This window comes from Malaclemys terrapin, chromosome 1 (assembly GCF_027887155.1).
Source record: "Malaclemys terrapin pileata isolate rMalTer1 chromosome 1, rMalTer1.hap1, whole genome shotgun sequence".
Taxonomy (NCBI): Eukaryota; Metazoa; Chordata; order Testudines; family Emydidae; genus Malaclemys; species Malaclemys terrapin.
This window is the reverse complement of record NC_071505.1, coordinates 147,018,483-147,038,171: the sequence shown is the minus strand read 5'-3', so window position 1 is coordinate 147,038,171 and position 19,689 is coordinate 147,018,483. Positions and strand designations below refer to the sequence as shown.

The window sequence follows — 19,689 nt, the reverse complement described above, 5'->3', positions numbered from 1 at the left end:
ACCCCATGCACTCGGGCTCTGTTCACATTTTTAAAAACTCACGATGTGTTCATAAAATCTCAATTCCAGACACCCCTACTAGCAGCACAATGGCCGCGCTTGAAATTAATAAGCAGTAGCACAGTATCTGGCTGTTTTCATAAGCCAAAGGTGCAAGTGTACTCCATCAGGTGCGGGTTAAAAAAGGAGCATCAAAAAGGATATTACAGAATTAAAGGGAGTTCAGAAATGAGAGGATGATGGAAAAACTCTCAAATGAGGAGAGTGTGAAAAGACAGATTGCTTAGCTTAGAAAGGAGATGAATAAGAGGGGACATGATAAAGTCTATGTGCTAAAAGATGGTCCAGAAAAGGCAGATTGGGAGCTTCTGTTCTCCCTGTCTCATAACACACACGGGAACATTCGATGAAATTAAACGGCAGCAAATTTGAGATCAGACATTTATATGGATAACAAGAATTCCAAAGCTATAATAGTTAATGCTGACATGATATTTTGTAAGGGAGATAAAAACCTCATGCTTCAAAGGTTTAAACCAAATGTCTAACACAGGGGTAGGCAACCTTTCAGAAGTGGTGTGCCGAGTCTTCATTTATTCACTCTAATTTAAGGTTTCGCGTGCCGGTAATACATTTTAACGTTTTTAGAAGGTCTCTTTCTATAAGTCTATATTATATAACTAAACTATTGTATGTAAAGTAAACAAGGTTTTCAAAATGTTTAAGAAGCATCATTTAAAATTAAATTAAAATGCTGATCTTACGCCACCAGCCTGGGGTTCTGTTCACCTACGCTGGCAGCGGGCTGAGTAGGGCCTGCGGCCGGGACCGCAGACCTGGGGGTGGGTGTTTCAGGGGTCACGGCAGAGGGCTGGGGGAGGGAGTGCAGGGCAGAAGGCTGGGTGTGTGTTGGGGTGTGGGGGATTCAGGGCAGAGGAATGGGGCTGTGGGGGTGCAGGGCAGAAGGCTGAGGGTGTGGGGGGGGTGCAGGGCAGAAGGCTGGGTGTGTGTTGGGGTGGGGGGGTTCAGGGCAGAGAGCTGGAGGGTGTGCGGGGTGCAGGGCAGAAGGCTGAGTGTGTGTGGGGCGGGGTCAGGGCAGAGGTGCTTCCAGCCCCCTGCCCTGAGCGGCTCATGGCAGGAGGCTGGGAGGGATATGCCCTGTTCCACCCCCTTCCCCCAGGCTCCGTCCCTACCTCTCTCTGCCTCCTCTACGGAGCTGTGTGCATGCTGCCGCTCTCCCCTCTCCCCCTCGCTAGGGCCATCAGCTGATTGGCGCAGGGAAGGAGAGGAGGAGGGGCAGGAAAGCACCAGGCTGGGGGAAGAAGCGGGGGAGGGGCGAAGCTTAGCTGCCGCAGAACCAAGCTTCTGCCTCCTGCCCCCGCAGGGGAGAGCGGTTGGCGGGGGGGCTGAGTGGGGCTGGGGGCCGGGACCACGGCAGGGAGCTGCGTGCCACTCAAAATCAGCTCACGTGCCGTAGGTTGCCGATCCCGGTCTAACATTTAGGGATTAGGACCTAATGGGGGATTCTAACCCCTTCCTCTGAAGCAGCTGGTGCTGGTATCTGCTGGAGACAGGAGACTGTCCTAGATGGACCTCAGGACTGCTCCAGTATCGCAGTTCCTAGAAAAAATGTTCTACCTGTTTATGAGGCTAAGTAACAGGCACTGAAGTGACTATGTTATCACAGACTTGAAAGGTGAAATCTAGACAATCTCCAGCTCAGGTTGACAAGCAGTAATTGTACCAAAGTAGGGGAATGATTGGTATCTAAGGCTGAGTCATTTACAGCAAGAAGTCAGCTACTGTTTAAATGACTCATCAACATGACAGACCCCAAAATGCACGTACTGGGAAAGTTGCTTCTTCTGGTCAGCCAGTTCCAGATTTTCCCCAGGTAAGGTTTTTATTTTTTTTTTTGTTGTTTTTTTTTTAAATTGAGCATTGCAGGTTTTCAAGGATGTTTTGTTTTTATTCAAAAACAACATTACTCTCTGAGGGTCAATTCTAAGATGAACGGCATGGGGGCAACAGGGATACAAACAAACCACTGACTTTCTTAAAATATTAAGGCCCTAGCAGGCAAACAGTGTTCATTCTAGCAAAGAGAATTCTCTGCTCTGGCACACCGTAAGGCAATGCTCTACTCATAAAACACAACCTGTTTATAAAATCATTTCCACACTTTAATACCATCTCCAAAAATGTTGGCATCAAATGAGGCTCACAGCAGGTCTCAAAGTGTTGAACATACACAAAGTTTGTCATTAAATACAAATACAGTGGCATCCTATTTCTTCTCCTGTACACAGCTCTGCAGGAACACTTCCTGAGTGACTCATGTTTTATTGTATTAAAAAGTCCATTTAATTTCAGATGCAGTAAATTCATTAGGTTTGGGTTTTTTAAAATCTATAGCCTCAATTTACATATTTTAACAGGAATTCATTTAAATATTAGCATTTAGAAATTAATAACTGTAAACTGTAAACACTCCTTGCTGTGTTATCTGACCTCACAGAGAAGTCTGCCTAGGGAATTCATACAAGGCTTTCAAAACACATTTAAGAAGCCAGTCTGTAACATGCTTAGTAAAAAGAAAGGCACCAATTAGCTACCAGCTTCCTGGATTTACCAATAAGTGTGCAGTTAATAATGTCTCCACCTGTGTGTAAGTTGGCACCTGCCTTGTAGAGTCCATGGAGCATGAAGCTCCACCACCACGAGAGGGTCTTGTTTCATGCTCACAACTCCAGCTCCTGCAGGTCTCCCCAGCTAGGCCCAATTTTCACTTTAACATTCAGCTTCACTGAGAGTTTTATGGCATTTTCCATCTCAAATTTGACAATCTGAGCTACCTGCAAGGAAACAAACAAGGTTAGAATTTTCAATGCACTGTTGAGGGACCTAGAGCCACACACTTCAGATGCTCCATTCCATCATCATTAGTTTGGCAGGTCAGGGGCTTGGAGCTCTCCACTCTGTGTGTTTGGATAGATTCTCCATTGACAGCAGTCTGACTGAATGTTTCAAGTATGATTAAGATATATGAAAGGAGAGACTCAGGAAAGTATTAATACATTTTCTTAAGGAGCTGCATACACTGGAGACCTATCTTCCTGCTTCAGCCAGAAACAGATTCTACCAAACACTCTTCGCAAAACATGCAAATGAGAGAGGTTAAAGCAAATCATATGAGGAGCTACATAAAAGGAGAGAGACAAAGCAAGGATACCCAGGAATAAAGAGCTCATTGTGTCAGTACAAGAGGTACTCTACAAGAGACAGTTATAAGCAATTGGAAAAACAATAATTTTACCAAAATCATCCCAATGGAATGTCATAATACCCATGATCACAATAAATACATAATCACACAGATATGTAACATACTGAAAGAGGTATTACAACATATACTATACTGTACCCACTGTACAAATGTCAACTTTTTCTTCTAAAAATCTAAGCCAGCCATAGTTCTTCCTAAATTCTTCCCCACTTGCCTGACTGATCTCCCCAATGTAAGTTTTTAAAATTTTCAGACTCAAATGGACCTGTGTCTCACAAAAATTTCTGTTCTCCATTCAGTGTATACTACTGATATCAGAAATGTGAATCATGACATTGAGGGTACAGAAAATATATAGTGAAGAAATAAACCCCATGTTATAGCAAGCTGCTTTAATATATCTAGCTTGACAAAGTAAGGGGTAAGATGTGTGCTGAACATAAAAGTCTGCACTGTAGATGTCTGAAGATTTGCATGATGGTAATCTTAGTGAGGGAAAGGAATTGTTTAGTGTGATACATAGGGATGTAACTAGGAGCATTGGCATGAAATTAAGAAATAGAATAGAAAAAAAATACTCAATATCAGGGAAAGTGCCCTGAGAGACATACTGGGCTGTAAGACTGTCTCTCCAGGGAAGTAGTGAAAGCCGTATCCCTTGGAACTTTTAAAGGGTTTGACAAAACAGAAGAGAGTGTCCTAGGAGGAGCAATCCTGAATTGACCCTAGGAAGAAGAACCAGATTGGATCTGATCAGCAAATTCTAAAACCCTGACAACTCCTAGTGCCTCTGGACGGGAAGTGGAGCACAGGCCAGCCCTGCTTACACATAAGCACTGACTACATGCATTACAAGTAAGGAATCCGCTTCAGTTTAGAGGTGAGTGTGACAACAGATTCTCTTTCTTGGAGAACGAAACCTTCCAAGGATGTCTCTTTAGCCCAGCAGATCATCATCTCATGGACACCTTCCCTCCCATTCACCATCATGCAACATATAACGATTGCTTTTATGGAATAGCATCATTAGGAAAATATTCATTTATACATGTAATTATTAGCCATGGATCCCCTGGTGACATTTATGCTATCAGCATACTCTGAACCCTGCCCTTTCTGAATGGTGAGGGAGAGTAGAGAATATTTGGTACTCCCATCTAGCAGATAGTCAGCATCTCCTTTGATACAGGGAACCTGACACACAAATTGAAGCATGCAATAATCCAGCCAGGACTAAAGAAACTTTTCACTCCACACTTTCAATCTCCCTTTTCCAAGCAAGCTAATTGAGAAGCTAGTTAATCACAGTATTCAGTGTCACCTGTAGGGATCCATACCCCGGCCCTGGATCCCTCTCAGTCAGGCTTCAGGACAGGACACCACTGGTGGCTCTGGTGAGAATTCTCTCTTCTTGTCCATACTCACCAGATGGGCCTCTACAGCATTTGATTCTTTTGGTCACCAAATATTTCTGTTCTGCCTCCAAGAGGCTGCAAGAGTGAAGGGGAAACACCCTGAAATGTCTCAGGCCCTTCCTCTCAGACAGAATCCACAGAGTTGATATGGACAACTGCTTTCCACTTCCAAAGACTCCAGCTGTGGAGTCCTGCAAGGCTCAGTCTTCTCCCCATATTATTCAATGTGAGCTTGTCTTCACTATAGTGTTAACTTTTGCCCAACAATTTATGTTCTTCTACGTGTCTGACAATTTTATTCTTTAGTATTGTTTCAACTAATTTGCCTGGTACTGACATTAAACTTACCGGTCTGCAATTGCCGGGACCACCTCTAGAGCCCTTTTTAAATATTAGCGATCTTCCAGTCATTGGGTACAGAAGCTGATTTAAAGGACAGGTTACAAATCCGTAATTTCACATTTGAGTTCTTTCAGAACTCTTGGTGAATGCCATCTGGTCCGGGTGACTCGTTACTGTTAAGTTTATCAATTAATTCCAAAACCTCCTCTAGCGACACTTCAATCTGTGACAATTCCTCAGATTTGTCACCTACAAAGGACGGCTCAGGTTTGGGAATCTCCCTAACATCCTCAGCTGTGAAGACTGAAGCAAAGAATTCATTTAGTTTCTCCGCAATGACTTTATCGTCTTTAAGTGCTCCTTTTGTATCTCGATCATCCAGGGGCCCCACTGGTTGTTTAGCAGGCTTCCTGCTTCTGATGTATTTAAAAAACATTTTGTTATTACCTTTTGAGTTTTTGACTAGCTGTTCTTCAAACTCCTTTTTGGCTTTTCTTATTACATTTTTACACTTAATTTGGCAGTGTTTATGCTCCTTTCTATTTACCTCACTAGGATTTGACTTCCACTTTTTAAAAGATGCCTTTTTATCTCTCACTGCTTCTTTTACATGGTTGTTAAGCCACGGTGGCTCGTTTTTAGTTCTTTTTTTTTTTTTTTAATTTGGGGTATACATTTAAGTTGGGCCTGTATTATGGTGTCTTTGAAAAGTGTCCATGCAGCTTGCAGGGATTTCACTCTAGTCACTGTACCTTTTAATTTCTGTTTAACTAACCTCATTTTTGCATAGTTCCCCTTTCTGAAATTAAATTCCACAGTTTTGGGCTGATGTGGTGTTCTTCCCACCACAGGAATGTTAAATGTTATTATATTATGGTCAGTATTTCCAAGCGGTCCTGTTATAGTTACCTCTTGGACCAGATCTTGCGCTCCATTCAGGCCTAAATTGAGAATTGCCTCTCCCCTTGGGGGTTCCTGTACCAGCTGCTCCAAGAAGCAGTCATTTAAAGTATCAAGAAATTTTGTCTCTGCATTTCGCCCTAAGGTGACATGTACCCAGTCAATATGGGGATAACTGAAATCCCCCACTATTATTGAGTTCTTTATTTTGATAACCTCTCTAATCTCCCTTAGCATTTCACTGTCTTGGTCAGGTGGTCGATAATAGATTCCTACTGTTATATTATTAGAGCATGGAATTACTATCCATAAGGATTCTATGGAACATGTGGATTCATTTAAGATTTTTACTTTGATTCTACATTTTCTTTCACATATAGTGCCACTCCCCTCCTCCCCCCCGCGACCTGTTCTGTCCTTCCGATATATTTTGTACCCCGGAATGACTGTGTCCCATTGGTTGTCCTCACTCCACCAGGTTTCTGTGATGCCTATTATATCAATATCCTCCTTTAACACGAGGCACTCTAGTTCACCTATCTTATTATTTAGACTACTTTGAGTAAAACCCTTTTCCCTTGTGATGAGAAGGGACTGGCTCTATTGTTCCTAACTGAAGGAGAGAGTTCAACTTCTTGTCTCAGTAAAAGCTGAGGGATTCCTGAAAAGGGATGGGGAAGAGGGTGGAAGGGAGGGAAGGACATAAAATGGATGATACAGCCCAACATTATGACCTCTGAGACCCATTCGTTTGTAGTGATCTGCCTCCAAGCATGCTGGAAATGAGAAAGGTGGTCTCCAAAGGGGATGGGGTGGGCAAATGGATGCAGCTGTAAAACCAGAAGCGTGGAAGGATTTGAACCCTTGACTGACCTGTCAAAACTGTTGCTTTGAAGATGACTGAGTGGTCTTGTAGGGCTGGTGAGCAGCCCTCTTTCTCTGAAATGTAAGTCTTTTCCTGGAGGGTTCAGTAGATGTATAGAATGCAGAAAACAGAGCAGGATGTGATCTCTGGGCAGTCTATGACCTACTAACCCGTCTCTTATTTGTAGGTATATACATATATACTCAGGGATTGTTCAATAGCCCTAGAGTCCTTCAGTACATTCAAGGACTTATCTGTGGTCTCTGAGAAAAGCTTAAGACCGTCAAAGCGGAGGTCCTCAGCAGTGTTCTGGAATTCTCTCGGACACCCTAAGAGCTGGAGCCATGATCCCCTGCACATAACTACCACTGTAGAGATGGACCCGGCAGCAGTATCTGCACCATTCAAAGATGCTTGAAGAGCAGTTCTGGACAATAATTTGCCCTCTGAAATGATGAACTGGAATTGTTCCATATGTTGTTGCAACAGATGTCCAATAAAAGCAGTAAACCTATTATAGTTTGAAAAATTATATTTGGCCATGACCACCTGATAGTTCGTGATCCTGAATTGTAGGATTGCTGACTAATGGAACTTCCATCCAAAGAGATCTAGTCTCTTTTGGTCTTTGTCATACGAGGTAGACTTGGAAAAGTGTTGCTTACCCCGCTCATTTACCACATCCACCACCAGGGAGTTAGGTGGAGGGCTGGGGAACAAAAAATGGGAGTCTGTTGGGGAAACATAATACTTCTTATCTGCTTGCTTACCTGCTGGCAGAACAGTAGTAGGCGTCCGCTACCCTGTCTTATCTGGATCTAGGAGCACCTCATTAATGGGTAACAACTCTGGAGTGTGTTGCTGACTGCAGAATATCCAGCAGTTTGTGCTATGAGTCCTTGATCTCTTCAAGTGGAATTTGAAAAGCGTCAGCTACCCTTTTCATGAGGTCTTGAAATTGCCGAAAATCCTGGGCCATAGAAAGTGGCAGAGGCATAATCACTTGGTTTGGAGTCAAGGATGAAATAAGTGTTTGAGGGGTGGCCTCTTTATCTGCCCTGATCTCCTGCTCCTCCAACATCTCATCTGTGTGGGAGCTGACTGGGGAGGAGAGGATTGTATGACTCTAGCCTCCCTATGAGACAGTGTCAGTGAACTGGTAAATTGCTGCTGATAAGCAGTCCAGAGGTCCCAGTATAATCACTAGGGGGGCCATAGAGGAGTGGGGGTGGCATGCAGGGTTGGTTCCACCACCTTGATGACAAGCATGATCTTCCTTGTGACTGTTAAAAAAATAGGTTTCTGAAAGGACGTGTCGGAGAACACTGAACAAAAATGAAAGAGACCAACTAGAAGTCTCCTTCATCCTCCCCAATATCGTCCAAAGGGCACCAAAGGACATTGGAGATCTGGAGATCAGAATCTTGGTACCAATAGATAATCAGTACCCATGAAGAGTGGGGACTCTGATTTGTCCATTACAAACAGGTCCTTTGCGTATCTGAACTCGTGTGGCCATTACTAAGGCCTTGGCTACACTGGCGCTGTACAGCATTGCAACTTGCTGTGCTCAGGGGTGTGAAAATGCCCCCCCCTCCCCCGGAGCGCAGCGAGTACAGCGCTGTAAAGCACCAGTGTAATCAGAGCCTGCAGCTATTCCCCTCGGAGAGGTGGAGTACATACAGCGCTGCGAGAGCTCTCGCAGCGCTGGCGGCGCGACTACACTCGCGTTTCACAGCGCTGCCACGTCAGCACTGTGAAGTCTCGAGTGTAGCCAAGGCCTAACAGATAGAGCCTCTCAGCAGTAAAGGCAGCATTTAAAACCTGGTGAGCCAAGCATGCCCTGACAGGAAAATAAGGCTCCCCGAGGAGGGAGAGAGAAAGGAACAAAACAATTCTCACTAATTATCTCTACTTAATTATCTCTAACTGTAATTATCACTCATACTAACTAATCCTAACAAACAACTATAGGAAAGCAGAAACAGGATGGCTCAGGCATGCTCAAGGTGTACACGCTAGGGCTCTGTCTCAGGCCAAGGCAGTTGAGAAAGAGCTGAGGGCAGTTCACCCGTGCACCTCTACCTAGCCTCAATGTCCAGCACAAAGAGACACAGGCAGTGTATGCAGGAAAAACGGATAATGCTAAGGGAAAAATCTCTGATCAAGGGCTCAAAAGGGGCACACACACACATGAAGTGGAGCACCAATAGGGACACTACTCAAAGAACCACCATGGGATGTGCCTCCAGAAATCCTATCTCCTCACATGAATGAGTGGAGCACCAGTGTGGATACAGTAAAGTATGGCTTGGCCATACAGCTGCTAGTACCTGGGTGCCAATCACCTGAGTTAACTCTGCAGGGAAGACACACCCTGAATGAAGTTGTTGGGACAGCTGGTGAGGTATGGGCAATGTACTAGGAGCACAGACACAACACCAAGCTCTCAGTTGCCTTTATATGTCAGTCAAACAGCACTACTCTCTAACTTTCTCGATGACTAGCCAAAATCCTCCCCTGGATAAACACCAGCTGGCTAAAGCTTGAGGTGATTCCTTTAGGAAAAGGGAAGTAGCTAGAAGAACTTGTCTCCTCTAACATCCCCAACTGTCAATGGCACCTGCCCTCTAAGGATTAAACTAGCCCACAGCTTCATGGTCCTTTTGCACTCCTCCTGGTTAGTGGATGCCCAAAGAGCTATGCCAACAAAAAACATCCACTTCTATCTGTGACTGTCCAGAAGTTTGCACCCCCTCTTATCAGACACAGACTTGGCCACAGTGAAGCACACTTTCCTAAATTCCTGGCTTGGTAATTGCAATTTATATTAGGAATAAGTCATATACCCTGAAAAACCTCTCTGGGATAAATTGCTGCAGCCTGTCAGTTTAGCAACACAACTCACCATGAACAAACCACCCTAGTGCTTTGATCTCAGTGTGATGGCTGTGGAACTGCCATATAATAACCTAAGAATACTGAGATGTAATAATTTTATGAACACTGTATAGGACCTGCTCAGTAATGGGAAGTTACTGTACATTGGATTATAAGACTTTCTTGCAGGAATCCATTGATCTAGCCTAATAGGGGACAATGGGAAAAATGAGCAGGAAAGCAACAAAATGGATCCAGATAAGGAACTTCCACACAAAACACTTGGGGGACAATTACAAGAAAATGGGGGAAACTGTTAGCCTTGAGGAGCCTATATCCTGTCTCCAACAAAGATACAAGATTTGTTTTGCCAGGCAGGGAGCCCAGAGATCAAAAGGACACTAAACAAGAGAGGAACGGTAAGGCTCAATTATCAAGGGCTGTCCAAGGGTACAGGCTGATACAAAGAGAGACTCTGGGTATGTCTACACTACAAAATTAGGTCGATTTTATAGAAGTCGATTGCGTATGTCCCCACTAAGCGCATTAAGTCAGCTGAGTGTGTCCTCACTACCGTAGCTAGCATTGACTTACGGAGCGGTGCACTGTGGGTAGCTATCCCACAGTTCTCACAGTCTCCACTGCCCATTGGAATTCTGGGTTAAGCTCCCAATGCCTGATGGGGCAAAAACATTGTCGCGGGTGCTTTTGGATACATGTCATCAGTTGCCCCTCCCTCCGTGAAAGCAACGGCAAACACGCCTTTTTCCTGGGTTACCCATGCAGACGGCATACCATGGCAAGCATGGAGCCCACTCAGCTCACCGTCACCGCTGCTGTGGGCAAGTCTACTGTGGGGGTTGCTGTGATCCAAGTAGCCAATGCAATCATTGACATTCTATTATCAAGGGTAGTGACTGGGAAATGTGCAGGCCTTTTTAGATTTTAGGTGTATCATATTCCTGTCCTTTGTTGCTGGTGAAGAAGTCTTGCAGCCCTACGTTCCAGTCTGGTCGGTGCTGTAACACCCCATAGCACTTCTGTGGTTGACACATGTAACAGCTCCAGGGCTCTTGCTCTTTTGCCTTGGCCGAGGTGCCTTGCCCTACCAGGACCTCCAAGCATTCGACACAGAAGCACCTGCAGCAGCTGGCATTGCTACACAGCAGCAGCTCCTTGCCTTTGCAGCAGACAGTGCAGTAGGACTGGTACCCGTCCTTGTTGTACATGTCGAAGAGCTCCAGGAATTGATCCCTGCAAGTCTGGCAAAGGCTCAAACAGCAGGTGGAATGTGACTGGGTTTTTTCTCCCGCACGATAAACAACTGTCTTCAAGGCTCCTGTTGTTGTTTGTGACTTTGGAAACCATTTGCTCCTTGTTGTTGTTGCAGAAGTTAGTCTTTAGCCGCTTGGCCGGGGTTCTGGGAACGTCTTTCCTGCCCGGCTCCTAGCAACCTCCAGGGCATGATGTATGGCTCGTCGATAGGAGACTAGCTTATTAAATGTGGAGTGGTTGAAATGCTGCCTAAAAGCCATCAGACCCACCAGCTTGTCTGCTGAAACTTCGGAGAACTTCCCGTCCCCAAACCATTGCACCCAGTGCATTCCAGAGATTGCCTGACGTTTGGACGTGACTCTGTAGGAGATGATGATTGCAGGCCACCAGGAGAAGCCCTTGATCTTCCCCCACATGAGCTCCCCAATTCCAAAATCTTTCCCATCCTGGTATTCCACCTCTTCCCCTGCAATTCTGCTCTCCTGCTCCCAATCAACGAGTTTGGGAGATCCACTCTGGTCCTCCTGGGTGCTGCTGGCAGACGTGGTACTGCTGCTCTGGGAGGACTCCTTGGAATCCTCCTCAGTGAGGTCGATCAGGGGCACCTGGACAGACATGGCCATCCTCTTCTTAGAGCACTGAATGGGAGCCAGAGACTCCAGGTCATTTTCTTCTTTAAGTTTCGTCTCATGGAGATTCAGTCCTGCTTAGAATATCATGCAAGCTGGATGCTTCTGCCTAAGGCTGCTCTTCCAGCCGGCAGCACTGCACACTCGCATCTACCCCTTGCTCCCATGGCTCATGAAGCCTGGATAGTAGTAAGGAGCAGTTTAACTATAGGCTGAGCAAGTGCAGAATGGTGGTAGAATGTGCCTTTGGACATTTAAAAAGCTCGCTGGTGCTGTTTACTGACTAGGTCAGACCTCAGCGCAACCAACATTCCCATTGTTATTGGTGCCTGCTGTGTGTTCCATAATATCTGTGAGAGTAAGGGGGAGATGTTTATGGCGGGGTGGGAGGTTGAGGCAAATTGCCTGGTGTCCGATTTTGAGCAGCCAGACACCAGGGCAATTAGAAGAGCACAGTAAGGCGCACTGCGCATCAGAGAGGCTTTGAAAACCAGTTTCATGACTGGCCAGGCTTCGGTGTGACAGTTGTGTGTGTTTCTCCTTGATGCAAACCCACTCCCTTTGTTGATTTTAATTCCCTGTAAGCCAACCATCCTCCCCCCTTCGAAATAAAGTAACTATTGTTTTGAAACCATGCATTCTTTCTTTATTGATTAAAAAAAATGAGATAACGGACAAGGTAGCCCAGGTGGGGTGGGGGAAGAGGGAAGGACACGGTCACATTGCTTATTGTAGCCACACTAAAAATCAAGCTGTTTGAATGACACTCTTTTGTTGCTTGGGCTATCCTCTGCAGTGGAGTGGCTGGGTGCCCGGAGCCTCCCGCCCCGACCCCCGCATTCTTGGGCGTCTGGGTGAGGAGGCTATGGAACATAGGGAGGAGGGTAGGCAGTTATACAGTGGATACAGCGGGGGTCTGTGCTCTTGTTGGCTTTCCTGCAGCTCCAACAGACGCTTCTACATGTCCGTTTGCTCCCCCATTAGCCTCAGCATCACGTCCTGTCTCCGCTCTTTGCGCTCACTTAATTCTTTCCTGGCCTCTGCCACTGAATGCCTCCATGCATTAAGCTGTGCGGGAGGACTGCATGAGCTTGGAAAACATGTCATTGCAAATGCGTTTTTTTTGCCTTCAAATCTGCAATAACCTCAGGGACGGAGATGATGGGGGGGGACTGCGTGGTCACCTGTGCTGCTGAGTTCGCCACACTGACCAAACAGGAAATGAAATTAAAAAGTTCCCGGGGCTCTTCCTGCGTACCTGGCTAGTGCATGGGAGTTCAAAGTGCTGTCCAGAGCGGTCACAATGGACAACTCTGGGATAGCTCCCAGAGGCCAATACTGTCGATTTGTGTCTGCACTACCCCAAATTCAACCCAGCAAGGTCGATTTTAGCGCTACTCTCCTCGTTGGGGAGGAGTACAGAAGTCAATTTTAAGAGCCCTTTAGGTCGACGGAACGGGGTTGGTTGGGTGCACGCAGTCATTTTTAAATCGACCTAATGCAGCTAAATTCAACCTAACCCCGTAGTGTAGACCAGGGCTCTGTGAATAGAGCCTGAAGAAGCTGGGCCTTCCCCACATCCAGGGTATAGTAAGCCTTAGGGAGAAGCAGGTACACGTAGATACAGGATTACTGTTGTAAGATCTGTTTTTCTGAAATGCTTTTGTTCTAAATAATCATTTGCTTTAAGAATGCTGTTTGGTCACTGGGTATCACTGTCAAAACTCCTGGAGAGAAATAAACTGCAAGTACTGAACCCAAGTCAGGTCTGCTGAGGTAATCACAAGTGACTGCAGCCCTGGACCTGGTTAGTGAGTAGGAGAATGGCTTGATTCCACGCCAAGTCAAGTGATGGTGGGTGCATAACTGGCTGGATAACCGTACTCGGAGAGTTGTTATTAACGGTTCGCAATCCTGTTGGAAAGGCATAACAAGTGGGGTTCCGCAGGGGTCTGTTTTGGGACTGGCTCTGTTCAATATCTTCATTAACGACTTAGATATTGGCATAGAAAGTACGCTTATTAAGTTTGCGGATGATACCAAACTGGGAGGGATTGCAACTGCTTTGGAGGACAGGGTCATAATTCAAAATGATCTGGACAAACTGGAGAAATGGGCTGAGGTAAACAGAATGAAGTTTAACAAAGACAAATGCAAACTGCTCCACTTAGAAAGGAAAAATCAGTTTCACACATGCAGAATGGGAAGAGACTGTCTAGGAAGGAGTACGGCAGAAAGGGATCTAGGGGTTATAGTGGACACAAGCTAAATATGACTCAACAGTGTGATGCTGTTGCAAGAAAAGCAAACATGATTCTGGGATGTATTAACAGGTGTGTTGTGAGCAAGACATGAGAAGTCATTCTTCCGCTCTACTCTGCGCTGGTTAGGCCTCAGCTGGAGTATTGTGTCCAGTTCTGGGCACCATATTTCAAGAAAGATGTGGAGGAATTGGAGAGGGTCCAGAGAAGAGCAACAAGAATGATTAAAGGTCTTGAGAACGTGACCTATGAAGGAAGGCTGAAAGAATTGGGTTTGTTTAGTTTGGAAAAGAGAAGACTGAGAGGGGACATGATAGCAGTTTTCAGGTATCTAAAAGAGTGTCATAAGGAGGAGGGAGAAAACTTGTTCACCTTAGTCTCTGGGATAGAACAAGAAGCAATGGGCTTAAACTGCAGCAAGGGAGGTCTAGGTTGGACATTAGGAAAAAGTTGCTAACTGTCAGGGTGGTTAAACACTGGAATAAATTGCCTAGGGAGGTTGTGGAATCTCCATCTCTGGAGATATTTAAGAGTAGGTTAGATAAATGTCTATCAGGAATGGTCTAGACAGTATTTGGTCCTGCCATGCGGGCAGGGGACTGGACTCGATGACCTCTCGAGGTCCCTTCCAGTCCTAGAATCTATGAATCTATGGCTAGAGGCCAGAAGGGGTGCATCTGAAGAGACAAGGAGGGTGGCCAGATGTACAGTATGTCTGGTAACTGAGACACACTGCATGGGCTCCACACTGACTACAGAGTCCAATTCATGGTCTCTGTCCTGATTTTTAAAGTCCACCCCAGTTTTGGTCCTAGATGCCTGAGAGATTGCCTCTCCCACTGACCATGACCATTATGATCCAGCAGAATGATGAAGCTGTTGACCACCGTGGAAAGCTCATGAGCACAGGAGACAAAACTTCCACAGGCACTGAACTTAAACTAGAGAGCTTGCCATTTGCAGAACTGAGTTCTTCTCGCTCTCACATGTACAAACGACAACCCGATAAATGAATCATGTTTCCCCTACAGACTGGGAAGGGAAAAAGAGAAAGCAAGAGATTATCATTGCTCCTATTCTGAAATGCTTTGAAGGTGCTCAGATACTATGGTGACTAGGGACATATAAATACATAGACAGGTTAGACAGATATTTTTAGTTGTTTAAAAAACCTTAGCAGCTGGAAATAAATTGGAGCTAGCATTATGCATGTAACCAAGCTAACTCTCCACAGACCAGAACTGCTGCAGCAGCCAAAAAACAATGTTTTACATAATGCTAAAACCTTTACATGAGGCACCAGTAGAGAAGAGAAACTTTTCTCTGATCCAATTTGGAAACTAAAACATTCCATGTTTTTCTAAAAGATATGCTCTAGTTCTACAAGAAGTCCCAGGGCCTGTGTTATACCGGAGGTCAACCACCTCACCCACCCCAAAAAACAATCCAAAACATAGAAACATGCCTTCAAAATGAATATGAAGGGAGGAGGGAAAAGGTGATCAGTAGCTCAGCTGGAAACAGAGTCAGTAACATTAGTTAGCTAAATCTGGAGCAGGAATGCAAGACTGATTCCAGGCAAGGATACCTTGTGCAAATACATAGGGGTTCTAAGCATCTGCACAGAAAATCTATTGGATGGAAACAGTTCTGAGGCAGGCTACAGAAGCTGATATTACTTCTATCTTAAGGTGACCATGAAGTTGCAGATCTGTTAAATAACAATGAAGGATACAACAGAAAACATATATGGCCATAGTTCTTTTGGAGACAGCATGACATTGATCCAGTGTCAAAGCACAGAAGACCGGATAGTCTAAAGGAACTTTAGTCCACTTCAGATTGAAAAATTGGAACCTTTTCATATCAGTCTAAAGGAGAAAGGCCGCTCTGGAATGGACGTGTAAATGTGGAGAAAACTACTGACTGGATGCAGAAGGTGGAATTCTGACACCTGTGGAAGGAATTTGGGATTTTTTTTTAAACACCAGCCTATCTTTAAAAACTTAGTTTTAAAAAATGGTTGGCCCAGTCAACTACCATCTGAAGCTCTCTCAGTTGGGGAGTTGATGTCTGCCACCAGGAAAATGATCTTTTAGAAACATGAACCCACAGAATTAACGAAGTTGAAGAAGAGGTCCCAGAAGCTGATCTACCTTTAGTGCATTCATGGAAATGCAAAATAGAAGAGGTGAACTCTAAGGGAGGATATCTCATGCAGACTGACAAGTGAAGAACAAAACCAAACAGCTTTCATGTGGGGCGCAGGAAGGGATCCATATCAGACTTTTTCACAGCAGGCCACCTTGCCATCTGAACTGGTATCTCATTCTGTCAAATTCCTTCCAGGCAGCTAAAAAGGCTGCACTTGCTTAAAAACACCATATTCTTGATTTGGAGTCACAGCTTATAAGGAGAGGGATCTCAGAGCAGGATGTCAAGAGATGTCCCTGTTCTGTGTGATGTGATGTAGTGAGACGCTCTGGGAATAGCCACTGGTAGTCCTAAATGGGGTTGAGAACCTTATTTGCCAGTGAGTGGACCATTAAGATAATGGAATCTTTATTTATATCTCCTCAACTTAATCAGAACCGGAAGAGGAAAGATGTACGTAAACGTCTTCCAACCAGTAGTGAATGGAGATGTCATCTGCACAAAGTGTCAAGTGAAGGCTGTGTTGAAAGAAGAGCATTTGGTGCTCACTGGAGAGAAGAGGAGAAAAGATCTCTCTCTTGGGCATGCCCGACTTTAGAAAGATATCATCTGCTTCTCTTTGATCCAGAAACCACTCCCCTGAGCCTATTACCAATTGGCTTAGCCTGCCTGCCAAACGGTATATAAGGTATATAGCCTTTCATCATACTCGAGGGGAGACAAAACCGTAAGAGCTGAGTCACTAGAGATTTTGACTCCTGGATGGGATACTTCAAAGATAGAGGAGTATCAGCAAAGATGTCAAATATGATCTCCTTGTCTCATGCCTCATTGAGTGTCTGGAGCATCACATGCTTGAAATCGATGCCAACCACCTGCAGAGCACTTTCCCTCTGTTCTGAGTCAGTCAGACACACTGAAGGTGTGGAAGCACAGCTTGGGGACTCTTCCCCCTAGATCAGCACTGAAACGTTCAGTGCCAGATGGAGTTATTTAATTCCAGCATATCATAATATTTGTTATTGGAAATCTTCTGGGCTAACTTCACTTTGGATTTATCAGTGAGCATAAATGAAGCAAGGAGTGCCTCTAGACACATACTCTCGGCATGAGACTTCTGGCACTGGTGGAACAGCACAGCTAGCCATGTTCCTTTTCCAGGCAATAAAAACAGTAAGTTTGCCTGTGATAAATATTTTGTGATTGCACCTGGGACACTTTTTGAAGATGCTCCTTTGGTGACATCCGGGAAGACAAAAATACTGAGGAAGGGAAAGAGACGACAAGCACCAACAGCACAGCATCCTCCTTCCCACACAAACAGATTTTAAACTACAATAATAAATAAATAATAATAAATTAAATGACCCAAAGCATGGAGCCAAGTCAGCCCCATGAAGCAGAAAACCCCCAAACTCAAAGACTCCCCAAAGTAAAGAGAAAAAACTACCCACTTGCTGGTGGAGTACACACATTCAGTGCAGCTGCACAGAGGAGCTACGTCGCCATCCTGAGTCAGTAAGGAAGTTGCAGGTACTAGAGGTCACCAGCATGCTAAGCCAGGGCGGCACTGCTTTGGGCTAGCAGCTAAAAACTTTAGCAAGGGGACTTCCTGTCTTACTCAAAGAGCCTGGACCCAACATTTGTTACTCTTTTTACACCCATCTGGCCTTAAGAGAAACATTGTTTTTATAGACTTATAGGCATGTCTGCAGACATCTCAAGAAACAGAAGACAGACCTCTAGAAAGGAAACTTAACCCGTTTGTTATAGAAAAGTACATGGGTTGGAAAAACAAAAACACTCCTACCTGAATTACACTATCTTCTGCAACCTCATAGAGGAGCTCATCATGGAGCTGGAGGATGAAGAAACCTCCACTCTGTAACATCCCTCTGTTTCTTCTCCGCTCTAACCTTCCTACACAGGGAAAAGATATACAGTTAACCAGCATTACACATAATCATATCTGTTTTAGCCCAAAAAGACCTATATATGTTGAAATGCTACAAACAAGAATTGCATGGCAGAGCTCCAAGATGAAAAACATCCATGCACACAAGGGTACATATATAAAATATCATTATTATGCAAAAAGAAGAACAGGAGTACTTGTGGCACCTTAGAGACTAACAAATTTATTAGAGCATAAGCTTTCGTGGACTACAGCCCACTTCTTCGGATGCATATAGAATGGAACATATATTGAGGAGATATATATACACACATACAGAGAGCATATGTGTATATATATCTCCTCAATATATGTTCCATTCTATATGCATCCGAAGAAGTGGGCTGTAGTCAACGAAAGCTTATGCTCTAATAAATTTGTTAGTCTCTAAGGTGCCACAAGTACTCCTGTTCTTCTTTTTGCAGATACAGACTAACACGGCTGCTACTCTGAAACCTATCATTATTATGCTATTATATCAATATTCATAAAACTGTCTGGAAATAAAGAATGTTAATGCAAAGCTTTTCAAATACAAACATTCTAGCCTTAAATTATAAAGTTGTAAATTAGGGAAAAAAAACAAAGACAACCACTTCTCTCAGACCATCTGTTCTACAAGCAAATTTTAAACACAATCACGTCGGGTTTAATGAGAACTTGGTATATAATGTTCTCTCAGGCAATGAAATAGAATTCGGCTCCGCTTCCAAAATCGTTTTAATGGCTAATTCTAAAGAGCCAGTGAAGCTTTACCCAGCCAACTCCACTGATCTGGAGTTGCAGCTACTACTACTGCAAAACATAAGCAGTCCTTGCCCAAAACACTAAACAACAGATGTGTACATGGGATCTTAGCAGGCCACACCTGCCAAAAACAGAATCCCTTCTGCATGCTCCATGTTAAGAGCTAAAAAAGGGGGCCCAGAAGTTGGCAGGTGAGAGTGCAAATGGAGAGATTCCAGTTCAGACAAATTACTGGCTATCAATGGCTTCATTCAATCCTCAGTAGTCTAACACCTAAAACAGGGGCGGGCAAACTTTTTGGCCTGAGGGCCACATCAGGTTTCCAAAATTGAATGGAGGGCCGGTTAGGGGAGGCTGTGCCTCCCCAAACAGCCAGGCGTGGTCAAGCCCCCGACCCCTATCTGACTCCCCCATGCTTCTCGCTCCCTGACAGCCCCCCCTCCCGGGACTCCTTCCCCATCCACCACCCCCTGCTCCACTAACTGGCTCCAGACCCCCCGCCACCCCATCCAACCCCCATCTCCTTCCTGACAGCCCCCCTCCCCTCCCGGGACTCCTGCCCCATCCAACCCCCCCCACCTGACTGCTCCCCAGGACCGCTGCCCCCATTCAACCACCCCTGTTCCCCGCCCTCTGACCCCCCCGACCCCCAACCACACCACTGCCCCCTGACCACCATCCCGAACTCCCCTACTCCCTGTCCCCTTACCATGCTGCCTGGAGCACCAGTGGCTGGCGGTGCTACAGCCATGCTGTTGCCACCATGCAGCACAGAGACCGAGTCAGGCCGGTCTCTGCAGCTGCGCTACCCCAGAAGCTTGCAGCCCGCCGCCCAGAGCATTGCACCAGCGGCGCAGTGAGCTGAGGCTGCAGGGGAGAGGGAACAGCAGGGGAGGGGTTGGGGGGTAGCCTCCCAGGCCAGAAGCTCAGGGGCTGGGCAGGAGGGTCCCGTGGGCCGGATGTGGCCCGCGGGCCATAGTT

At 45.4% G+C, this 19,689-nt stretch overlaps 1 protein-coding gene across 1 annotated transcript in view; it reads right to left on the bottom strand.

Annotated features, from left to right (window-relative positions):
• Positions 1–2,167: 2,167 nt before the first annotated feature.
• The window catches only part of POLQ (DNA polymerase theta), a 149,928-nt gene continuing 132,406 nt past the window's right edge, over positions 2,168–19,689 (bottom strand). Inside the window, exons 29-30 of the mRNA XM_054042860.1 lie at positions 17,818–17,927; positions 2,168–2,855 (exon numbers count right to left, since the gene is read on the bottom strand). Of these exons, the coding sequence (XP_053898835.1) occupies positions 2,742–2,855; positions 17,818–17,927 (224 nt within the window). The 3' untranslated portion in view covers positions 2,168–2,741. The remainder of the gene's footprint in view (positions 2,856–17,817; positions 17,928–19,689) is intronic.